Genomic DNA, 18,169 nt, shown 5'->3' on the forward strand with positions numbered 1-18,169 from the left:
CCCCCCCACACCCCGCAGTCGCAGCGTCTGTGGGAACAAGAGAGCCGCAGCAGTGCCTCTGCACTCAAGCGACAGCGCCTTTGTCTCCGCTGAATGGGTGCGTTGCTAAGGCCGCTCGTAGCAACGGAGCCGCTTCCACCTCGGCCTCGGAGGAACACCCAACCCGTCCCGCCCTCCGATGCCCTAGGCCCCCCTGCCCCACCAGGCGACCCACTCAGGTGGCCCTAGCAAGAAGAGCGGGGGAGTGAAGGCTGCCAGCTGTGTGTCCCTCACAGGCCTGCCCCTGCCCCTCCCTCCGGAAAGTCCATGGCGCCCCCCAACTCCCCACCACCCCCATCCCCGGCATTGCAGGTGTTCTCCAGATGGAGAAACTAAGGCTCAGAGAGGGAGACTGCCAGGGTCACCCAGGCCAGAATCCCGCCCAAGGTCTTCCCTTAGCCCCAGTTCCCAGCCCCATCCCCATATTGGGAGGGTGGGTCCCCATGTTGGTTCTCTGCAAGCCCAGCCCAAAGGGTGTACTTTCCTCCCAGGTTTCTAGAGACATTACATGGGAACTAACCTCCAAGCTCTACCTGGGGACCTCTGAAAGGCCCAACCAGGGGCCCCTGAGGGACAGACGCAGCATCTAGACCACTCCCCACTCCCAGGGGCCTCAGCCTCTCTCTCCTTCCAGTGGAGGCCCTGGCCTTGGTGCTCCCGCTTACGCTGCCAGGTCCCACAGCTCTGTCCTCAGCTTCCTGCCTGTGACTGTCCCTCCCCTCTGTCCCTCCCCTCCTGACCTGAAGTTCTGACAGCCCCGTGATGTCTCTGGTAATAAATGGCACTGTAGTGACCTTTCCTTCTCTGGGGGTCACCCTGGCCTGCGGAGGGGGACGGGATGCCAGTCTCCCTGGGAGGAGGGAGGGACAAGGGAAGCTGCCACTTTGGCTTTGGGACTCAAGACAGACCCAGCTTCACCATCAGGGCAGGTGCAGCCAACACTTACTAGCACCTGCTGTGTACCTGGCTGGTGCTAAGCCTTGTACTGCCTTAGAGCTGCAGGTCCTTACCTCAGCCCTGAGACCACCATCACCTCTATTGTACAGAAAAGAAAACTGAGGCTCAGAGAAGGTCTCCACGACTCATACCTGGGTCTCCCCGGCTGGGTAACATAGAGGTCAGGGGGTGGCAGTCGCTGTGAGTGGGAGCCATCCAGGCAGACTGCTCGGAGGAGGCACCAGGGCAGGTGGAACGGCTTCAGGTCTGACGTGTCATGCTGCGAGAGGACCCCAACTCAGAATCTGGCTATGGGACCAGGTCCTGGCACCACTGATTCTGTGGCCTAGAGCAAGATTCTTCTCTGAGTCCCGGTCTCCTCTTGGGTAGAGCCGGTTGCAGAGCTAAGGTGAGCAGCAGTGGTGATGTGTTAGGGCTTGGCACCAGGATGGGCCCCAAGGTAGGGGCCAGGCAAAGGAGAGGCCCAGGGGCTGGGACTTAGGGTGCAGAGGCTGTTAACACCGTCCTTCTAAACTCAGCCTGGCTCCAGTGCTGCCAGAGGACGTGGCACAGCTGAGGAGCGTCAGAGCAGCCTCCCTGCGGGGAGGGAGCAGAGGTATAGCCACTCCAGATGCAGGTGAGTGGAGGTGGGGCAGGGCTGCATGAGAAGAAGCCCAGAGACCCATCAAGGTACAAGCTGCTCCCAGATCCCTCTACGGCCTCAGGGTCACTTTCACCCTGGGCCCCACCTGCATTGAGTCTGGGACAAAATCTATCTGGGGTGTAGTTAACCCACCACACAGCACAGGGGTCTGGGGATTTCATTCTGGGCATGGGGGCTGCTGTGGAACTTCTGAAAGGCCAGTCCATCGTCTGCAGAATGGGGGACATCTGGCCCACTCCGCAGGTGACATGAGGCTGTCCTGTGTATTAGTCCAAGTGCCCGGCACACACAGGCACTCGGGAAAAGTCAGCTGTTGCCAGAGGAGGGTGTGCAGGGGACTGTGCGCACAGTGCAGTTTAAGGCCTTGAAGGCCCCCGGCAGCGAGAAAAGACAGCAGGCCTCCGTGGGGAGGAGCGTAGTTCCTGCTCGGGGAAGATGCAGCGGCACCCCGGGGAGCAGTGGCAGGCTGGGCACCACTGCTGAGGTTCACCCACCGGGGTGCTCGGCCCCGGCAGGTTAGGCAAAGCCCGCCGCCCGCTACTGTGGGGCAGGAGTGGAGGGGCCGGGGGCTGGAGGGGCAGCAGGAAGGTGGCACTGAACTGGGCTGGGCACTTGGTGGCCCCTACTCTCTGCACCTGCAGTGTCCTCTGACTCCTTCCCCTCCCCACCAGAGGGCCCCTGCCTCCTCCCAGGCTAATCATATGGGTGGGTGGGGGGTGGCGGGCGGGCCGGCGGTCAGGGTTGGGGACCAAGGAGTCCTTTCCAGTCTCCCCACCCCCTGCTCCATACTCTCCCTCCCCCTCAACACACTGTCTTCACTCTTCAGCCAAAATAACTCCTCTTAGGTCCCCAAACACTACTTACTGGTTGACACCCCTCCATCCCTCTGCTCACACTGCTGCCTCTGCCTGGACTGACCCCAACTCTTATCTAGCTGGTGAACCCCTGGGCATCCTTCAAAACTCAGTTTGGATGACACGTCAGCTACGAAGACTTCCTGTCCCCCCAGGAGCAGAATCAATCACTTCCTTATCTTGTGCAGTTACATGATGCATCACATCAGATAACAATCTGATTAAGGTAATGTCCTCCTACAAGACTGAACAGTCTCCAGGGGCAGGAACCAGGGTGTCTGCTTCTGGAGCTGCCAGAGGGAAAGGGAGGCTTTGTCCCTTTGCCTAAGCCACTGCCAAGCTGTGTGCCTGGGGCTGCCTCGCCCTAGAAGGGGTGCCTTTTTCTAATTTGAACAGAGGAGCAGGAGTGGCTCTGGAGATAAATTAGTCAGGTTGGTCAAGGCGTGTCAGGGGGATGGAAGTTTGCATCATGGTTGGCCCTTCTCAGTGGGTGACCTTGGACAGGACACTTCACCTTAGTTTCCTCATCTGTAATCTGGGGCTGCCACCTACCAAAGCGGCTGCGAAGAGCAGATGGGGCAAGACCAGTGGACAAGGCAGGCGAAGTCCTGGAAGGGCACCTGGAGCAGAGGAAGCAGTCCTCAGAGTTGGCTGTGCTCACTGCTGCCACCAAGCAAGTGAGAGGGGCCAGGCCTGGGGCCTGTGGGTGTGCCACCGGAGGACGGAGAGGAAAGGGCTAGTGCCCTGAAGTCAGGTGGATCCAGGTTTGAATCTGCCCCAGCAGATGGCCAACTAAGGGCCCTTGCCAAGTGCCTCACAGGCTACTGCAGGGACAGTGAAGTGATGGATGGCATATAGTAGATGCTCATTAAATGACTGTTCCCTTCTGCCCAAGATGGCAGCTGAGATGCACACCAGGGTGGCAGTGAGGCTGAGTCCCCAGAAAGCCCAAGCATCTCCCAGGCCTCCCAGGGTTGGCAGGGCCCCAGGGATGAGGTGGGGCCCAAAGGCCCCCCAGCAGTGCCTGCTATCCCCCACCTTGGCCCTCACACCCCATCCTGCCTCCCCCGAGTTTGGAACCGAAAGTTACCTAGGTGTTGCCTTCGTCCCATTCGGCGCTCGGCCCCGCCCTAGACAGCCCAAACCCACTTAGGAGGCTCTCCTTGGGCCCTAGAATGTAGATAGGCAAAGGTAGCTGGAAACTAACTGCAAAATTTATTCCAGGGCTGCGGGCACTGTGGGGGCCTTAAGGGCACTTCTCACTTGGGGGCTGGGAGTCACCAGCCTGGCCAGGGGTACACGTTTCAGGGGGGAGGACTGAGACAGGGTGGTCGAAGGCGGGGGCGGGGATGCCCAGTCATCTCCAGCTGGGCGAGCTCAGCGCAAGCTGCAGCGGCAACGTGAAAGCAGGACAGACAGTTGGATGCCCAGCCTGGCGGCAGAGGACAGCTGAGGCCCCTCCCCTGTGTCTGGCCCTGGAGAGTGTCTCTCAGGACATAGGACAGGAGTTGAGGCCAGGGAGTTAAGGCCCAGCTTCAAGGGTGTACAGTAAGGAACCCAATGGGAAGGGCCAGTGAAAGACGGCTCATCAGCAATGTCCCTGATCTGGAGACCCATACATCCTCCCCAAGATCACCTGGATTCCCACCCACAGAGACTCTGAGCCCCCCGCAGGTCAGGCTGCTGTTCCTCTAGTGGGCTGGGGTGGGGGTGGGGGGCAAGCTCTTCTCTGGATTGGAGTGAGGGCTCAGAAATAACGACCCAGCACCACCCATGGGGTACTTGGTATGAGGGTGTTTGGAAAGAATCCATGGGCTGGTCTTGGTGCTAATCCCCAGTCCCAGCCTCAGACCTCAAATTTGTCCCCTGCCCCTCCACATACACACCTTTCAAGGAGTATCTAAATTAAAAAACAAATAAAACAAACAAACAAAAAACTTCTTGACTACAGCTTTGCAGATAAATACCAGCCTGGAGGGCCAACCGTGGGTGGGGCTAGAACAGTTGATTGTGCCAAACTTCTCTGCCGGGAGAGGGTTAGAAAGATGATTGCAGCAAAATTCTTTGCAGATAACATGTCAAAATTCTCCCCTGCAGACATCAGATGGGATAGAAGGTTTAGGGAGGAGGTCTTTGGGTCCTAACCAGTCTCCCAGTGTCCTCTAGGGCCCACCAGTCCCTTGCCTAATTTTGCAAACTCTGTTATCCCTAGTTTACAAAACAGAGGGCTTCCCTCCTGGTCTCTGGGAGGGAGTCCTGGAGACCCTCCTCTCCCCGCCCCCCTCCCCGCCCCCCAGCCCGAGTTGATGTGTCCGCTCAACTTCTCTCTGCCTCTGTTTCCAGGAGAGGGGGAAGGGATGACCTCTGACTCAAGGGACATTGAGGCCCACCAGGGAAGCCGAACCTCCTCCCTGGGCCTGTGCACCAGACTCCAGGACGGATAGCTGGGAGCAGGGGGAGGGAGGGAGTGGTTAGCAGCCACCTCCCTGGGGCACTCCGGGTGGCAGGCAAGTGCCAGTGGTTAGTGGAGACCACCCCACCTCAGCCAGGCCCTGCCCACCTTCACCCACCTTCCCAAACGCAGGGCTTCAGAGAGCTCAGGGGCAGGGGCCTACATGGTGGGGTCCTGGGTCAGCATAATCAAATAAACCATCTGGAGACCACAGGGGTGCTGCGGCCCCTCCCCCGGCCCCGGCCCCCCCTTCCCCCCCGTCACTGGCCCAAGCTCAGGTCTGCTTGGCCTGCAGCATCTCGATGAGCAGGTTGTTTCGGGGCATCTCGTTGCCCAGGTGCTTGTGGTACAGGTATTCCTTGGCCTGCATGCTCAGCGCCCGCACCTCCACCAGGCACAGCAGCAGCTGCTGGAACTTGTCTCCGCAGTGCGGGTAGTGGCACAGGGTGTAATCGAGCAGGGCGGCATTGGCCTTCTCCTGAGCATCCTTCACCAGGCTGTGGTTATTCAGGAACTTCACATCTGCAAAGGGAGGAGCCGTTCACCAGCCCCATCACATCATCAGCACCGTCACTGGCATCAGCAACGCCAACATCCCTATGATCACCAAAGACGTAGGCACTGCCACCATCGACAATGAACCACAATCTCCCTGTCACCACCATGGTGCCATTACCGTTGTTGATGAACGCTGCCACCAGCATCAGTCACCGATACCAGCATCCCTGGTTTTCACACACGTGGTCCCTGCTGCCATCAACAATCAAACCACCGTCGTTCCCGTCACCACCTTGATCACCATCACCATCAACACCTTGGTTGAACACCACCATCAGCGGCAGTCACTGACACTAACAGGCCTGCGGTTATCACACACACGGCCACCATGACCACACAGCCACAAGCACCTGTCACCACCACTGCTGCCATTGTCATCGACCCCACCGTCATCACCGAGACCATCACCAGCCTCACCAGGTGTATCCCTGGACACGTTATTTAACCTCTTAATTTCTTCATCTGCAAAACAGGGTGGCAGTAGTGCCTACTTCACAAGATTGTTGTGAGAATTAAGGGAGTTGATATGTAGAGAGTGCTCAGAAGAACAGTGTCCGGCACTTCATAAGACTCAGTGTGTTAGTGTTGTTATTACTCCTACTCTCACCATGTCCAGGAAAAACACCATCCCCAGCCCCATGGTCAAAACCATCCTGTTGCCATCATCCTCGGGGTAGGCGCCATCAGCATCACCACTCCGCCACCATCATCATTATCCCCCATCAGCACCATCACCAGAGAGGCGCACTGTGAGTGGAGGGGTCCCATCCCCCATGCTAGAGTGTGACAGGCACTCCTTTGGTCCATGCTCTGACCAATCAAGAGGCTCTGGTACCCCAAGGAAATTTTCTCATGGGGCCGTGGACGTTCACTGCAACAATATTTACGGTGATGGGGAGGTGGCCTGGATGGCCAGGTGGTGGCTGCATCCCCGGGAGTCCAGTGCAGTAGACAGAAGTAATGGAGCAGACACAGTACTGAGCAAATGGACGGGCTTTTAAGACCATGGGGCTGAGTGGGAAAAAAATACAAAAAATAGGATAAAAAACAAAAAAGGGAGATCCAGAATGAGATCTATAAAGTAAAGCCACCTACTTAAATTAAAAACACTAGCGCACAAAGCATGCACCTTGTGTTAAGAACAGAGACAAACAAGAAGAACCGAGGTAAACGCAAAAGGGACGGTTGGTGATGGGAGGGAGAGGTGGGTGGGTGGCTCTGCGTGGACCAATGATCATTTGTACCAGGGAGAGAGGAGTGTGATTAATGCATCCCCTGTCCTGAAGGTCCAGTGAAGAAATAAAAATTGTCTTTAGCGTGAAGTAGATGGTTGTTCAAATCCCAGCCCCACCATTTAGAATCGGTGGCCTGTGCCCTGTCCTCTCCCGACCTGAAGGCCTTCCTCCTCTACGAAAGGGGCCGTGCCCACCTTGCAGCGGGGGGAGCTCGGGTGCCAGGGCACTGCACAGGTGCCTGGCCCCCAGGGGTGCCCGTGGAGGGCCAGTTTCCTGTCACAGGAGTCCTGATCGCTGCTTGCAGGCTTTTTTCAGCTCCTGGGCAGCATCACCAGCTGGTGCCCTGCCGAGGGGCTGCAAGTCGGCAGGAACCCACAGGACCTGTCCCCATCCCCCGCTCCAAGCTCCGCCAGGCCTGGGATGCATCGTCCAGCGATTCAGAAGATGGTCGTCCATCCACTTCCCCTGCGTTCCCATCACCCCCAGCCCTGCTGCTGCGGGGGAGTCCGGAGCCCAGCATGCACAGCCCTTGGCCCTTGTAATCCCTCTTAACACCCACTGCGCCAGGAGGGCTGGACGCTCCTGGCAACCCTGATCCCCAGCCGCCCCCAGCATGCCCGCCGAGGCCTGTGTTGTCCAAAGTCGGATTTAGGGAAACCCAAGCTGGACCCAGGGCGTATGGCAGGATCTGGGCCTCCCCCCATCCTCGTCCCCATCCCCCTCACCACATTCAGTAAGTGAGCCAGGGTCATATTCTTCCTGGCCTCCGCAGGATCACCATTAGCCCACAAGGCACCTTGTGTCAGTTAGAAATAAGGTCCCCCATGTCCACAGAAAGACAGCTTGGTGAGGGGCATGCAGGCTGGATTTCAGCCTCTACCTTTCCCCTGTCTAGGTGCCCTTGTCCAGTAAACAACCTGCCCAACTGTACATAGCAGCCCTGTTCCCTAGCCTGGCCCTCTCCAAATAAGCTCAAAGGTCATGGGAAATCTCCCCACCTAACTAGCGTCTCCTGGGGGCAAGAGGTTCTTAACTGGCCCCGTCCCTTTCCCAATCTCTTTCCAACCCAATCTACCTTCAGTCCCCACCATCCCCAGGGCAGTTCTCCTACTTGTCTTCTGACAATTTACAATAGGAGGCTGGGGGTCCAGAGAAGGGTAGGGACCAGCTCAAGGCCACACAGCAGTAAAGGGGCCCAGAAGAAACAGGTGAGGGTATGGGGAGGACTGGATAAGATGCTGCAGTAGAGGCAGGAGTGGGAGGGGGCTGGGGAGGACCAACCAGAGCCTCGGCTTTACCAGGATTTACTGTTCCCAGCAGCAGTGTGACAGGGACAGCAGGGCGGAGTGCAGGGTGGGGAGGTACAGAACAAGGACAGCTTTCAGGGACACCCCCCTCCTAGCAGCTCTACGGGTCCTGCAGCTCTCGGGAGGCTGGAGACCCCCACTGCCCCCACAAGGTGGGCTACAGGGCTGGGGGCGGGAAGCATGGTCACTAATTGAGCCCTGGCCACTACAGTACAAGACAGGAGAGCTGTTTCCCCCGCACCTGCTGCACCTTCCCCGCCCCCACCCCCTCCATCACTTAATCCCCACAGACACCCAGGCAGGCAGGAAAGGGCATCTTCCATGGACAGCGACAGTGGGGCAGGCCTGGAGCACACAACAGATACCAGAGCCAGGATTCAAACCCAGATCTCTCTGGCTCCAAAGCACTATGGGCAAGCAGAGGTGGGGTCAGGCCTGGATGAGGGGTCAAGCCTGGACCCTGGTTCCTGGGGGATTAGATGACGTGATGACTTTATATTCCATCCAACTCAGGAGTCCTGTCCAAGGGCCACCAAGCCTGGGGTCCTTGGTTTCCCCAGGAAGGTTACTCTGGACACCTTCTTGGAGAGAAACGTGGTCAAGTCACGCCCCTTCTCCCAGCCTGCCTCTAAAGGGACTGTCGTGAAGATTCGCTGGGTTGCTGGATGTGACAGAGCCAGCAACCCTCGGTACACCACACCCTTCCTTCCTTAGACACACAAACCTGGAGACGCCCCCTTCGTGCGTCAGGGGCTCAAACCCCAGCTCCACCACCAGCTAGGTGACCCGGGGCAAGTCCCTTCCCCAGTCTGAGCCTCAGTTTCCCGTCATCTGAAAAACGGGGGCAGATTAATCTCCGCCTCTCAGGGCACCGAAGAACTGGACCTCATCTGCCCAGCTCTGGGCCTTGAGGCACCGCGGGCTGGAGCCGGGCCTGCTCAGCTCCCAGCAATCCGGGGGGTGGGAGGTAGGAGGGGGCTGGGAGATGGCAACCCCACCCCCGAGAGCAGCCCGCTAGCTCTGCGGAGCCAGGGGGCCCCCAGGTTCTCAGAAAAGCCCCCTTTTCACGGTTTAATTGAATATTTGAATAATCCTTTCATTCCAGCGAGACATAAAGAATGTTGTCCCAATAGCGGTGACTCAGGCAGGCGCCCCCGCGCACAATGGCCCCTCGAGTGGGGCTGCTATTCAGGCCGCCTTTTGTTGGCACGAGCAGTGGGTAAATTGCAAACGCTTAAGGGAATGCTGCTGCCGCCGCCTCAATGCAAGTCAGAAAATCGAATGTTAGGTCAATCCATTAAGCTTCGATTAAGTCCTCTGCGGAACAATGCCAGCCGGGCCCATCTTCATAAACACCGTGATTGCCAGGAGAGAGGCACTAATTTTAATTAAACCTCCTTACCTGCCTTCGCGCCTGCCTGAGCCGGCTATTTAGACACCAAATGGCACCCTTCTGTGGAGGCAGGCAAGAAGGAGGCACTGAGCGGGCTGAAGGGTGGAGGGGTTGGGGGACAGCCATCACACAAGTTCAGGCTGAAGCAGCCCAGGGACGCGCTGCCCCGGGGTGATGTCCAGCATGCCAGCTGGAGGACAAGGGGCAAGTGGCCACCCCATTCTGTGCCCCAGTTCCCTTGGGGACCCAGCTCTGGTGGTCTGGGTGGGATCATGGGAATAGCCCCCTCCCACCTTCCAGACTCTGGGCAAATCTTCCCCCTCGTCTTGCCCAAATTTATCCACTTCACCCCAGCCCCACGTCTAGCCTCTTGCAGGGCTCTGGGTTGCCACCTGCCATCCTTTTCCCATGCTGCAGTTGGAAGGACCTTGCCAAAATGCAACCTTGATCATGTTTCTCCCTGCTGAAAATCCTCCCCAAGGGAAGGTTCAACGTACTGGCCTGGCATTCAAGGCCTTGCACAGCTCGGCCCCTGCCCACCTCTCCAGCCTCCTCCTCACCCTCTCCCTGCCCCACAGGTGCTTCCAGACTTTCAGGATCACCCATCCCTGTGCACAAGCTGTTCCTTCAGTCTGGAGTGCCCTTGCTGCTGCTTGCTTTGTTTCACCCAGAACACTCCTGCTCATACTACAAGGCTCAGCTCAGAGGCCCCTCCTCCAAGAAGACTTCCCTGATATCCTAGGCATAGTTGTCTTCTCCTCTTTGGCCCAGCCCTGATCACACTGGACTGCCCAGGCTCCTCTCCACACCTGAAACCTGTCAGCCAGCGGCCCCTGTGGCTCCCCTGGGCTCCTCTCACTGCACACCTACGAGCTCGGACAGGCCTGGGTCCCGGGTCTTCTCCCCTCACAGCCCCAATACCACTAGAGTTTCTGGCCCCCACCCTGAGGGTCACTGTCCCCAAAGACAAGGCACTGTGCCAGACACACAGTGTGCAATAGAGACAGAGAGAGACTCGTTCCTTCCTTCACTTCATTCACTAACTTGTTCACTTGCTCGTGAACTTAATGATGGCTATGATAGAAACAATACTGATGCATACTCTGAGGGGCCAGGCCATGCACTGAACATTTTGGGGAATTTTCTCATTAAATCTCATAGCAAGTTAAAGATGATTATGATGTTCTTCTTACAGATGGGGAAATAGAGGCTCAGAGAGGGGAGTGACTTGCTCAAGGGCCCACAAGCAGAGAGAGAGTCTAGATTTAGAATGCAGGTGGTCCATCGCTAGTCCCCTTTCCTAACCACTGCTCCACCCTGCCTCGCATGTGCACACACATGTGCACACTCTCACTCCTCCGTCCCACCCGCTCCAGCCTGTTCCAGCCAAGCACTGTAGACCCTCCCAGTCTCCCGGCCCCAACTGCCTCCTCTGGAAAACAGGATGAACGTTGGCATGCAGGAGGGGCTGTGCACTCATGGTTCTGAGTACAGCTCCTTGCCTGGACCCAGAAGAGGAGGGCTGCGCTCAGCCTTGATGTCCTCCCTACACCCCATAGAAGGAGGAATCCTGGACTTATCACCTGGTGGAGGCCAAGGCTGTGCCAGGCCTGGCAGTCCCCAGCACCGGGGCTTTTGTAGGAAGAGGGGCTGAGGGCTGCAGGCATGTGCCTCAGGCCCCGGGTGGTCTGGAGAGCCAAGACGTGGTCCCTGCTCTGCAGGGGGCACCAAGATGGAGCCCTGGCCAAGGAACCTGGTGGCCCGCAGCCCCACCCTCCCCAAGACCTCCTAGTGGCCTCTTGACGAAGGTCAGGTCAAGAACTGTCACCTCACAAACCACCACAGAACCCACACTACAATACAGTGTGTCCCAAGCACGCCCCTCAAATCCCTCACATCTCCACAGTCACCACTCAGCCATATACAGATTGCTCACACCACATGACACATAAAATCCCACTAGCCCATAAAAGTTCACAGTCTATACATGCGCGAAAACGAAGGCACAGACACGGACATGACCCCTGGAGCCTGCACACCCCAAACCACACACATCTGTGGCTCTGGTGAAACTGAGGTTGGGAGGAGGGTACCACTGCAGGCAGAGGAGGAAGGGGGCTTCCCCAGCTGGAGCCAGCCTGGCTCAGGTCCCTGAGGCCCCGCCAAGGGCTTCAGGCTCCTAACTGGCTGCCCGAGATTCAGCCCTCACCCCCCAGCATGCTCGACCCCTACCAACCCCTGCAGCCTTGCCGATACGCCCTCCAGCTACCAACCTGCTGCGCCAGCAGAGTCAGGAGGCCCAGCCCAGGCACCCAGTCACACGGCCACGGCCTGAACACAGGGCTTCCCCCAGTCAGTACGTCACTAATCACCCCCTCCCAGCTTGTTTTACCCACTGCTTCCCCAGCTGCCCCCACTCTTGAGCAGGCACACCCTTGCCAGACTGTGGCTGTGATGCCATCTGCCACAAAGACAGTGTCTCGATTCTGCCCCCTCCCCAGGTGACAAGGCATTCACGCCCCTCTGTTCCAACCTTCCATCCCATCTACACCTCTGCTAAAAGATTTATTCCCCCCCCCCAACAAACTCCTACTCATCCTCCAAGACCCTGCTCAGATGTCCTTCCAGGAAATCTTCCCGGCAGATCCCTTGCTCCCCATCCTGGGTTCCCCATCTCTCTGTCTCAGCCCTGATGGCACTGGCTGTAGGCCTCTCCCAGACTGGGAGCCGCCTGAGAGCAGGGAAAACCTCTGTGAACGCAGCATTGCTGGGCACAGGGAGGGTACTGGACATGCTTGCTGGGTGAAGGACAAAAGGAGGCTGACCTGATGAGAGCTCAGAGGGAGGGTGGAGACCTGAGCGGCACAGGCTGGGCTGGGGTTAGGAGGGCAAACGGAGGGAGACAGCAGACACTTGGGGAGCCAGGTGAGCTGGCGGGCTGGGCTGGCCCTCTGCCCCGGCCCTGCTTTGTTTTCCTCCCTGGCACTTACCGAAATCTTCCAGGCTATACATTTTACGAATCATTTCATTAATTTATACATTTTACTAACCATATTATGCTTATTGTCTCTCTCCCCAACAGAAGGTCAGCTCCTTGAAGACAGGGATTTGGGGTCTTTTTTGAATGAGTGAATGAATGGGCAAAGGGGTCTGGGCCCCAAAGAGCTCAGAGTCAGAATTCAGACACCCTTAGAGTGGGGAATTAGGAAACACAGGGACCTCAGGATGGGAGTCAGGGATCAGAAGCTCCTGAAATCACAAGGGCATTTTCTGGGGTGGCATCGGCACTTTTCTAGGGCTGTCAGCTGGGAATCTACCACATCCTCAGGAGGGTTCCTTGTCCCATCAAGGGCAAGTCTTAGACATTATCCTGGCCTTCTGTCCTTCCAAACAAAGAAACTCAGGCCCAGAGAGGAAGCAGGCCCTGGGCCAGGTCCCCTTTATTCACTAAGAGAGGCCCCCATCGGAGAGCCCCACCTTAGGGTCTCCTTGCCAGCCCAACCCCCACCCTCAGGCCAGGCCTCCCTCAGCCCACTCACCGAGGCTGAAGAGGATGAGGAACTTGAGGCAGACGAACTCCTGGCGGTCCAGCTGCAGCGCGTGCAGCTGCAGCACAAGCTCCTGCGCCCGAAGCACCAGGCTGTGAAGCAGAGAGCCTGCCTGGGTGGCCACCATGGTCAGCTCCACCTGGGTGGGCAGAGGGCAGGGGTCAGGGACACGAGGGGAGGCCGTGGATAGGAGGCACTGGTCAGAAGCTGGGGGTCAGGGGTGCCCAGCCTTGGAGCTGAGCCAGGTGGGGTGGGGGAGGCGCGGCACCTCCTCAGGCCCCTGGACCCCTCCCAGGCTCCCAGCTCTGCTCCCACTGCCCTGCCCAGAACTGAGGGCCCCCGCGCAGCAGAGCCGACACCAGGCAGGTGTGTGCAGAGGGAGAGCTGAAGGGTCCTTCATGCACAAAGAGCTGCCGCCAGGCCCAGTGGTACAAGCAGCTTTTGTGTTTTGTGTGGTGTCTGCAGTGAGCACCACGTCGCACTGGGTGGGGGGCGGGGCAGCCGTGCCTGGATCCGCGTGGATGTGGCCACATGACCGCCCGGGGCCCACACATGGACACCTGAACTGCAGATGTGGCCACACCTCAGCTCACGTTCACACACATGGAGGGACACACTCACAGCCTTGTCCACCTGCTTCAGGACGTGAACACACACACACACACACACACCCTTGTAGGGTCACATCACAGGGTAACACAGACAGACACATGCCTGTGTATATGTTCCCACTGACATGGTGACGGGCAGATCTCAACACCTACCCACTTATGTGTGTGGAGATGTTTGCACAATAAAATACAGGAGCACACACACGCACGCACGCACGCACGCACGCACAGGACTGTCCCATAGCCTCAGAGACTTCCACCCATGTGTTGACAGGCGCTGACACTCACACCTCAGACGCTTTCATGTGCTCGCCCAGGTGGCCTCAAAGTTACACCCTTGCAACCAGCATTCTGCTGGCCCTGGATGGCCTGAGACACCCAGGTGAGAACAGAGGATGAGGACAAAGGGTTGGAGGTAGGGGGTGGGAGCAGGGCCTCAGTCTCCAATCTCTCTCCCCAAGCACCTATGAAACCCACTCCTCCTGTATCCCCCCCCCCCAGGAGTGATGCTCCCTCCACCAGGCTAGACCCTGGGCATCAACCTCCCTTCCCTTCTCCCTACTTCCCTCCATTTCCCCTACACCTCCTCTCCCCTCCTCCTTGAATTGTGCCCTCCCAGGTCCCCAGTGTTCTGAGCAGCAGGTGGCTGCCTTCATTTCCTCCTCACCCACCATCTTGTCCCCTCCATGCGCTTCCTCATATACAACCTGGTTGTGTCCTTCCCCACTTAAAACTCTTCTGATGTTCCCTGCTTGATTCCAGGAGCCACCCCACCTGCTTCCCATCCTAGTGCCCCCAATTCCCTGCTCTAAGAGTGCCCAAATTCTGACTCTGAGCTCTTTGGGGCCCAGACCCCTTTGCCCACCCATTCAGCCAGCCAGCCAGCCAGCAATCCTTCCATCTATCATTCAGGATTTAGAACCTGCAAGGTCTTGCCCATCCCAGCCCCCAGCCACACCTCCAACCTTATCTCTCACCTCATCCCAGCCACCACAGGGCACCTGCCCACCAAACCCATGTCCCAGCACACCGGCAGCTCCCGGCAGCTCAGCAGTCCTAACCTGCCTCTCTAAGCCTGGCCCGTGCTGCCTCCTCTGCGTGTGTGGAGGTGGGGATTGCCCCTCCACCCCGTCACTACCCGACCGGCCCTTATTTATTCTTTCACTACCCAGCGCCACCATCACGTCCTCCAAGAGCCTCCCTGACCCTCCCCACATCCCTGAGCTGCTTCCCCCAGAGCAGGGCTCCCAGGGCCTGGTTCCTCTCAAGGTCAAAGCTAGGGCTGATCAGAGGGAGGTCGGGCTGGTGGGTATCCCATGAACCTGGGGAAAGGGCTGATATTCAGTGGTGCCCAGGGCCAGCCCTGGAGAGGCCTAGGACCTCTTCTGGGCCCAGAATTCTGGAAGTGCATGGTGGGGGGTCAGGACAGAGCACAGTAGGGTCTGGTCACCTCCTGCCCAGTGACCAGCAGGATGCTGCCCTCCTTGCCATGTTGGATCTGACGGTAGATGTGGTCGAACACCAGCAGCTCACTCCAGCAGTTCTGCAGTAGTGTCATCTGGTCGGCCACCTGCAAGGAAGAGGCACACAGGAGTCCGGGGTCCAGCCACGGCCCAGCTGGGGACCGTCCCCTCGCTGCTCCTCCTCCCAGCTCTGAGTTCAGCAGTTCAGCTGGGTATGTGACCTGGGCAAGCTGCCCAACCTCTGTGTCCAGTTTACCCATGTGTCTTCTTCATCAAAGTGTGGCAGGGGCAGGGGTCTAGCAAAATAACAAGAGGGTCCAACGGAGGTGCTCAGGCCCCGGCTCTGCCTCTTACAAGTTGTATGACCTTAAGCAAGTTCTGTAACCTTTCTGGGCCTCAGTTTTCTCATCTGGAAAGTGGGCAAAGTATTAGAAGGTGGTCTGGCACATATTAAGCCCACAATAAATGTTACAGAATAATGTCCACAGAAGTGTTTTGTGAAGGATTCCTTTAAATGCAAGGGAAGATTAGTATTAATTTTTCCTTGTGCCCATTTGTCCTGTGGTCACATCTCTAGCAGCCTGAATCACTCAAAAAGGAGCCATGTAGAGAAAACAGAGGGCTTCCTCGCAGTCTTGTGCAGAGCTTTGAAGTTCATGGGAAGAGAGGAGGTCCGGCCCAGGGAATGAGCAGGTGGCTGGCAACGGTCTACATCAGAAGCAGGAATAGAAGGGCACATGGGGCCGATTCTGAATCCCCAGGCTGCACTGAGGGGCGCTCAGTGTGAGGGCAGGGCCTATCCTCCAGTCTGGGGGATCGCCACATTCTAGCATGGCAAGAGTAGACCCTCATGACAATGACGAGTGGGACTCAGGACCATGGGATGCCAGAGCCAGAAGGGCCCTTAGGGATCTCCTGGCCTAAACTCCTATTTCCAGACGAATAATCTGCCACCCAGTGAGGGCAAGGGACTCTCCTGGGGTCAGAGAGAGGCAGAGCCAGGCCAGGGCCACGGCTGGCATTCTCGGTCCACAACTCTCCACAGTGACAAATACTGAACACTTCTGGGTGTTCAGAACTGAGCTGGGTGCAGCGTGTCATCCTAGGAGGACACAGTGCAGACTCCAGTCCCTTTCAGCATCCGTGGCTCATCAGCCAGCTGCCATCGACCCAACGGGCACCCCCCCAGGCACCTTCCTGGGCCATGCCCTACAGTGAATGCAAATCACCATAGCTAACAGTCACTGCACTGCAGCTCCACAAGCCTTTGTAGTTGGTACTAATGTTATCCCCAATCCATGGAGAGAGGACACTGAGCTCAGAGAGGTCAAGTAACTTACCCAAGGTCACACAGCTCTGTCTAGTTCATCTCTGCTCTTGGCACTAGGTGTGCAGGAAGACCCACCCTTGCCACCCTAGAGTTCACGGCAGGCTCACTACATCACCCATGAAGCTCTCCCCATCCTCTGGACATGGCACCTGCAACATCTGATGGCACCATTCATGCCTCTGTCTTCCCTGACACCTGTGGGCTCTGGGAGGAACAACCCCCAACCTGGAGACCAGAGTAGCCCAGGCAGCCCCTGGCCTGAAAAGAAACTGGCCCAGCCCTAACCAACAGCTCTCTCTTCTCGGGGGCTAGAAGCCCCCCCCCCACCGCCCTCTGCTCTGCTCCTCTCCTGGGAGTGGCCCTGGGGCCTGTTCTCAGACAGACAAAGGGAGAGAAAAGTGGATAAAGAGCAAAGTGAGCAGCTTGGACACACAGTCAGGCTTCCTCCAGGCCTCGCCTGCTCAGCCCTTCCCCAGCCTGTGTGGCTGAGAACAAGAGGAAGGGTCTGTCTCTATCCTGCTCTGAGTCCCCAGCCTCCCACCCTCCCCTCCTCCCCTCCCCTCCATGTCAAGAACCCATACCTCCCCCTCCATCTCCTAGCAGAAGGTCCATCCTAGAGCCCCATTACTGTCAGAACAGGAAGCCCAGCCAGGGGGACCCAAGGCTCAGCCACAGGTAGCCCTGGATGGGAGGGGCCGGGAGAGACTGAGAACCAGGCAAGGATGCACTGCAAAGACACCTCGCCTTATCGCCTTATCGGCTTATCCTGCCTCAGGAAGTGGCTGGTCCCCAGAGAGCCTCCCCATCACAGCTTCCAAGGAGGGAGGCAAGGCTCAGTGAGCGCCTAGACCAGGCCCTGTTCCCAACACGCCCGGGACTCCTCACCCCTGCCCACTACAGATAAGGAAGCAGAGGCTCCCCTCAGGTAACCGCAGGGAGCTGGGCTCTGCACAGACCACCCGCCTGGGCTGCTCTTCTTGGGGGGGCGGGGGGGCTGGCACTCCTGGAGCCCAAGCAGGAGGTGCCTGGTCAGGGAGTCGCACTGGCCCACTGGGAGGGGTCTTGGGGAGGGTGGGGCTGCCAGTCGCACTGGGAGAGGGAGGACGTGCAGGGTTGGGTTCTGCTCCCCACCTATTGGGGCCCTAGGGAGCAGACACCCTTGTGCCTGAATTAAAGGAACAGGGGGTGGGGAGGTGGAAGCGCAAGAGATAAGGGGGAGAATTAGGAGATAAGCTGACTGAGCTTTGGGCAGAAAGCAGAAGGGGTCACAGTGACCCGGCTGGCCAAGCCCTGGGAGCAGACTCTGTACCCAGACCTCAGACCCCGGGAGTGGGGGCAGCCCTGCCCACGGGGCTGATAGGGGTGCAGGGCAGAGAGATGCACTACGGTGGCTGGGCTTTGGTGCCCTGTGCCCTCTGATTCCCGCTTAGCCACACACCCTCTCCGGCCCTGATTTCCTATTCTGAGAAATGGAAAAAAATAAATCCTCCCTCTTTTGGTTAGAGAAAATATATGAGCACAGCGGTGTCAGTCATGAAGGGCTCTGGGAACCCATGGTCAGCTATTCTGGGGACGCTGCCCTGGCCCAGGTTCCCCTCCCCACCAGCCAAGCAATCGTGCTTCCAGATTCTTTACTAGCTCTTCCCCTAGATGGACACATAAAGACACCAAACTCCAAACACTCCCCACACAGATGAACACACACACACACACACACACACACACACACACACACACACACACACACACACACCCCTTTTTTTATATAAGAAAAACACA

General features: G+C 57.9%; 2 protein-coding genes across 3 annotated transcripts in view; one reads left to right on the forward strand and one right to left on the reverse strand.

Moving 5' to 3' along the window:
* ADGRD2 (adhesion G protein-coupled receptor D2) overlaps positions 1-747 on the forward strand; it is a 29,136-nt gene extending 28,389 nt beyond the window's left edge. The window contains 3 exon segments of the mRNA XM_007450256.1: positions 19-97; positions 206-260; positions 674-747. Coding sequence (XP_007450318.1) covers positions 19-97; positions 206-260; positions 674-747 — 208 coding nt within the window.
* A 3,771-nt stretch (positions 748-4,518) lies between these two features.
* The window catches only part of NR5A1 (nuclear receptor subfamily 5 group A member 1), a 25,512-nt gene continuing 11,861 nt past the window's right edge, over positions 4,519-18,169 (reverse strand). Inside the window, exons 5-7 of one of the 2 annotated variants that reach the window (XM_007450250.1) lie at positions 15,048-15,167; positions 12,978-13,125; positions 4,519-5,467 (exon numbers count right to left, since the gene is read on the reverse strand). In XM_007450250.1, coding sequence (XP_007450312.1) covers positions 5,220-5,467; positions 12,978-13,125; positions 15,048-15,167 — 516 coding nt within the window. In that variant the 3' untranslated portion in view covers positions 4,519-5,219. The remainder of the gene's footprint in view (positions 5,468-12,977; positions 13,126-15,047; positions 15,168-18,169) is intronic. The other variant, XM_007450251.1, reaches the window with a different exon arrangement.

Source organism: Lipotes vexillifer, unplaced genomic scaffold, assembly GCF_000442215.2.
Source record: "Lipotes vexillifer unplaced genomic scaffold, Lipotes_vexillifer_v1.1 scaffold890, whole genome shotgun sequence".
NCBI classification, from domain to species: domain Eukaryota; kingdom Metazoa; phylum Chordata; class Mammalia; order Artiodactyla; family Lipotidae; genus Lipotes; species Lipotes vexillifer.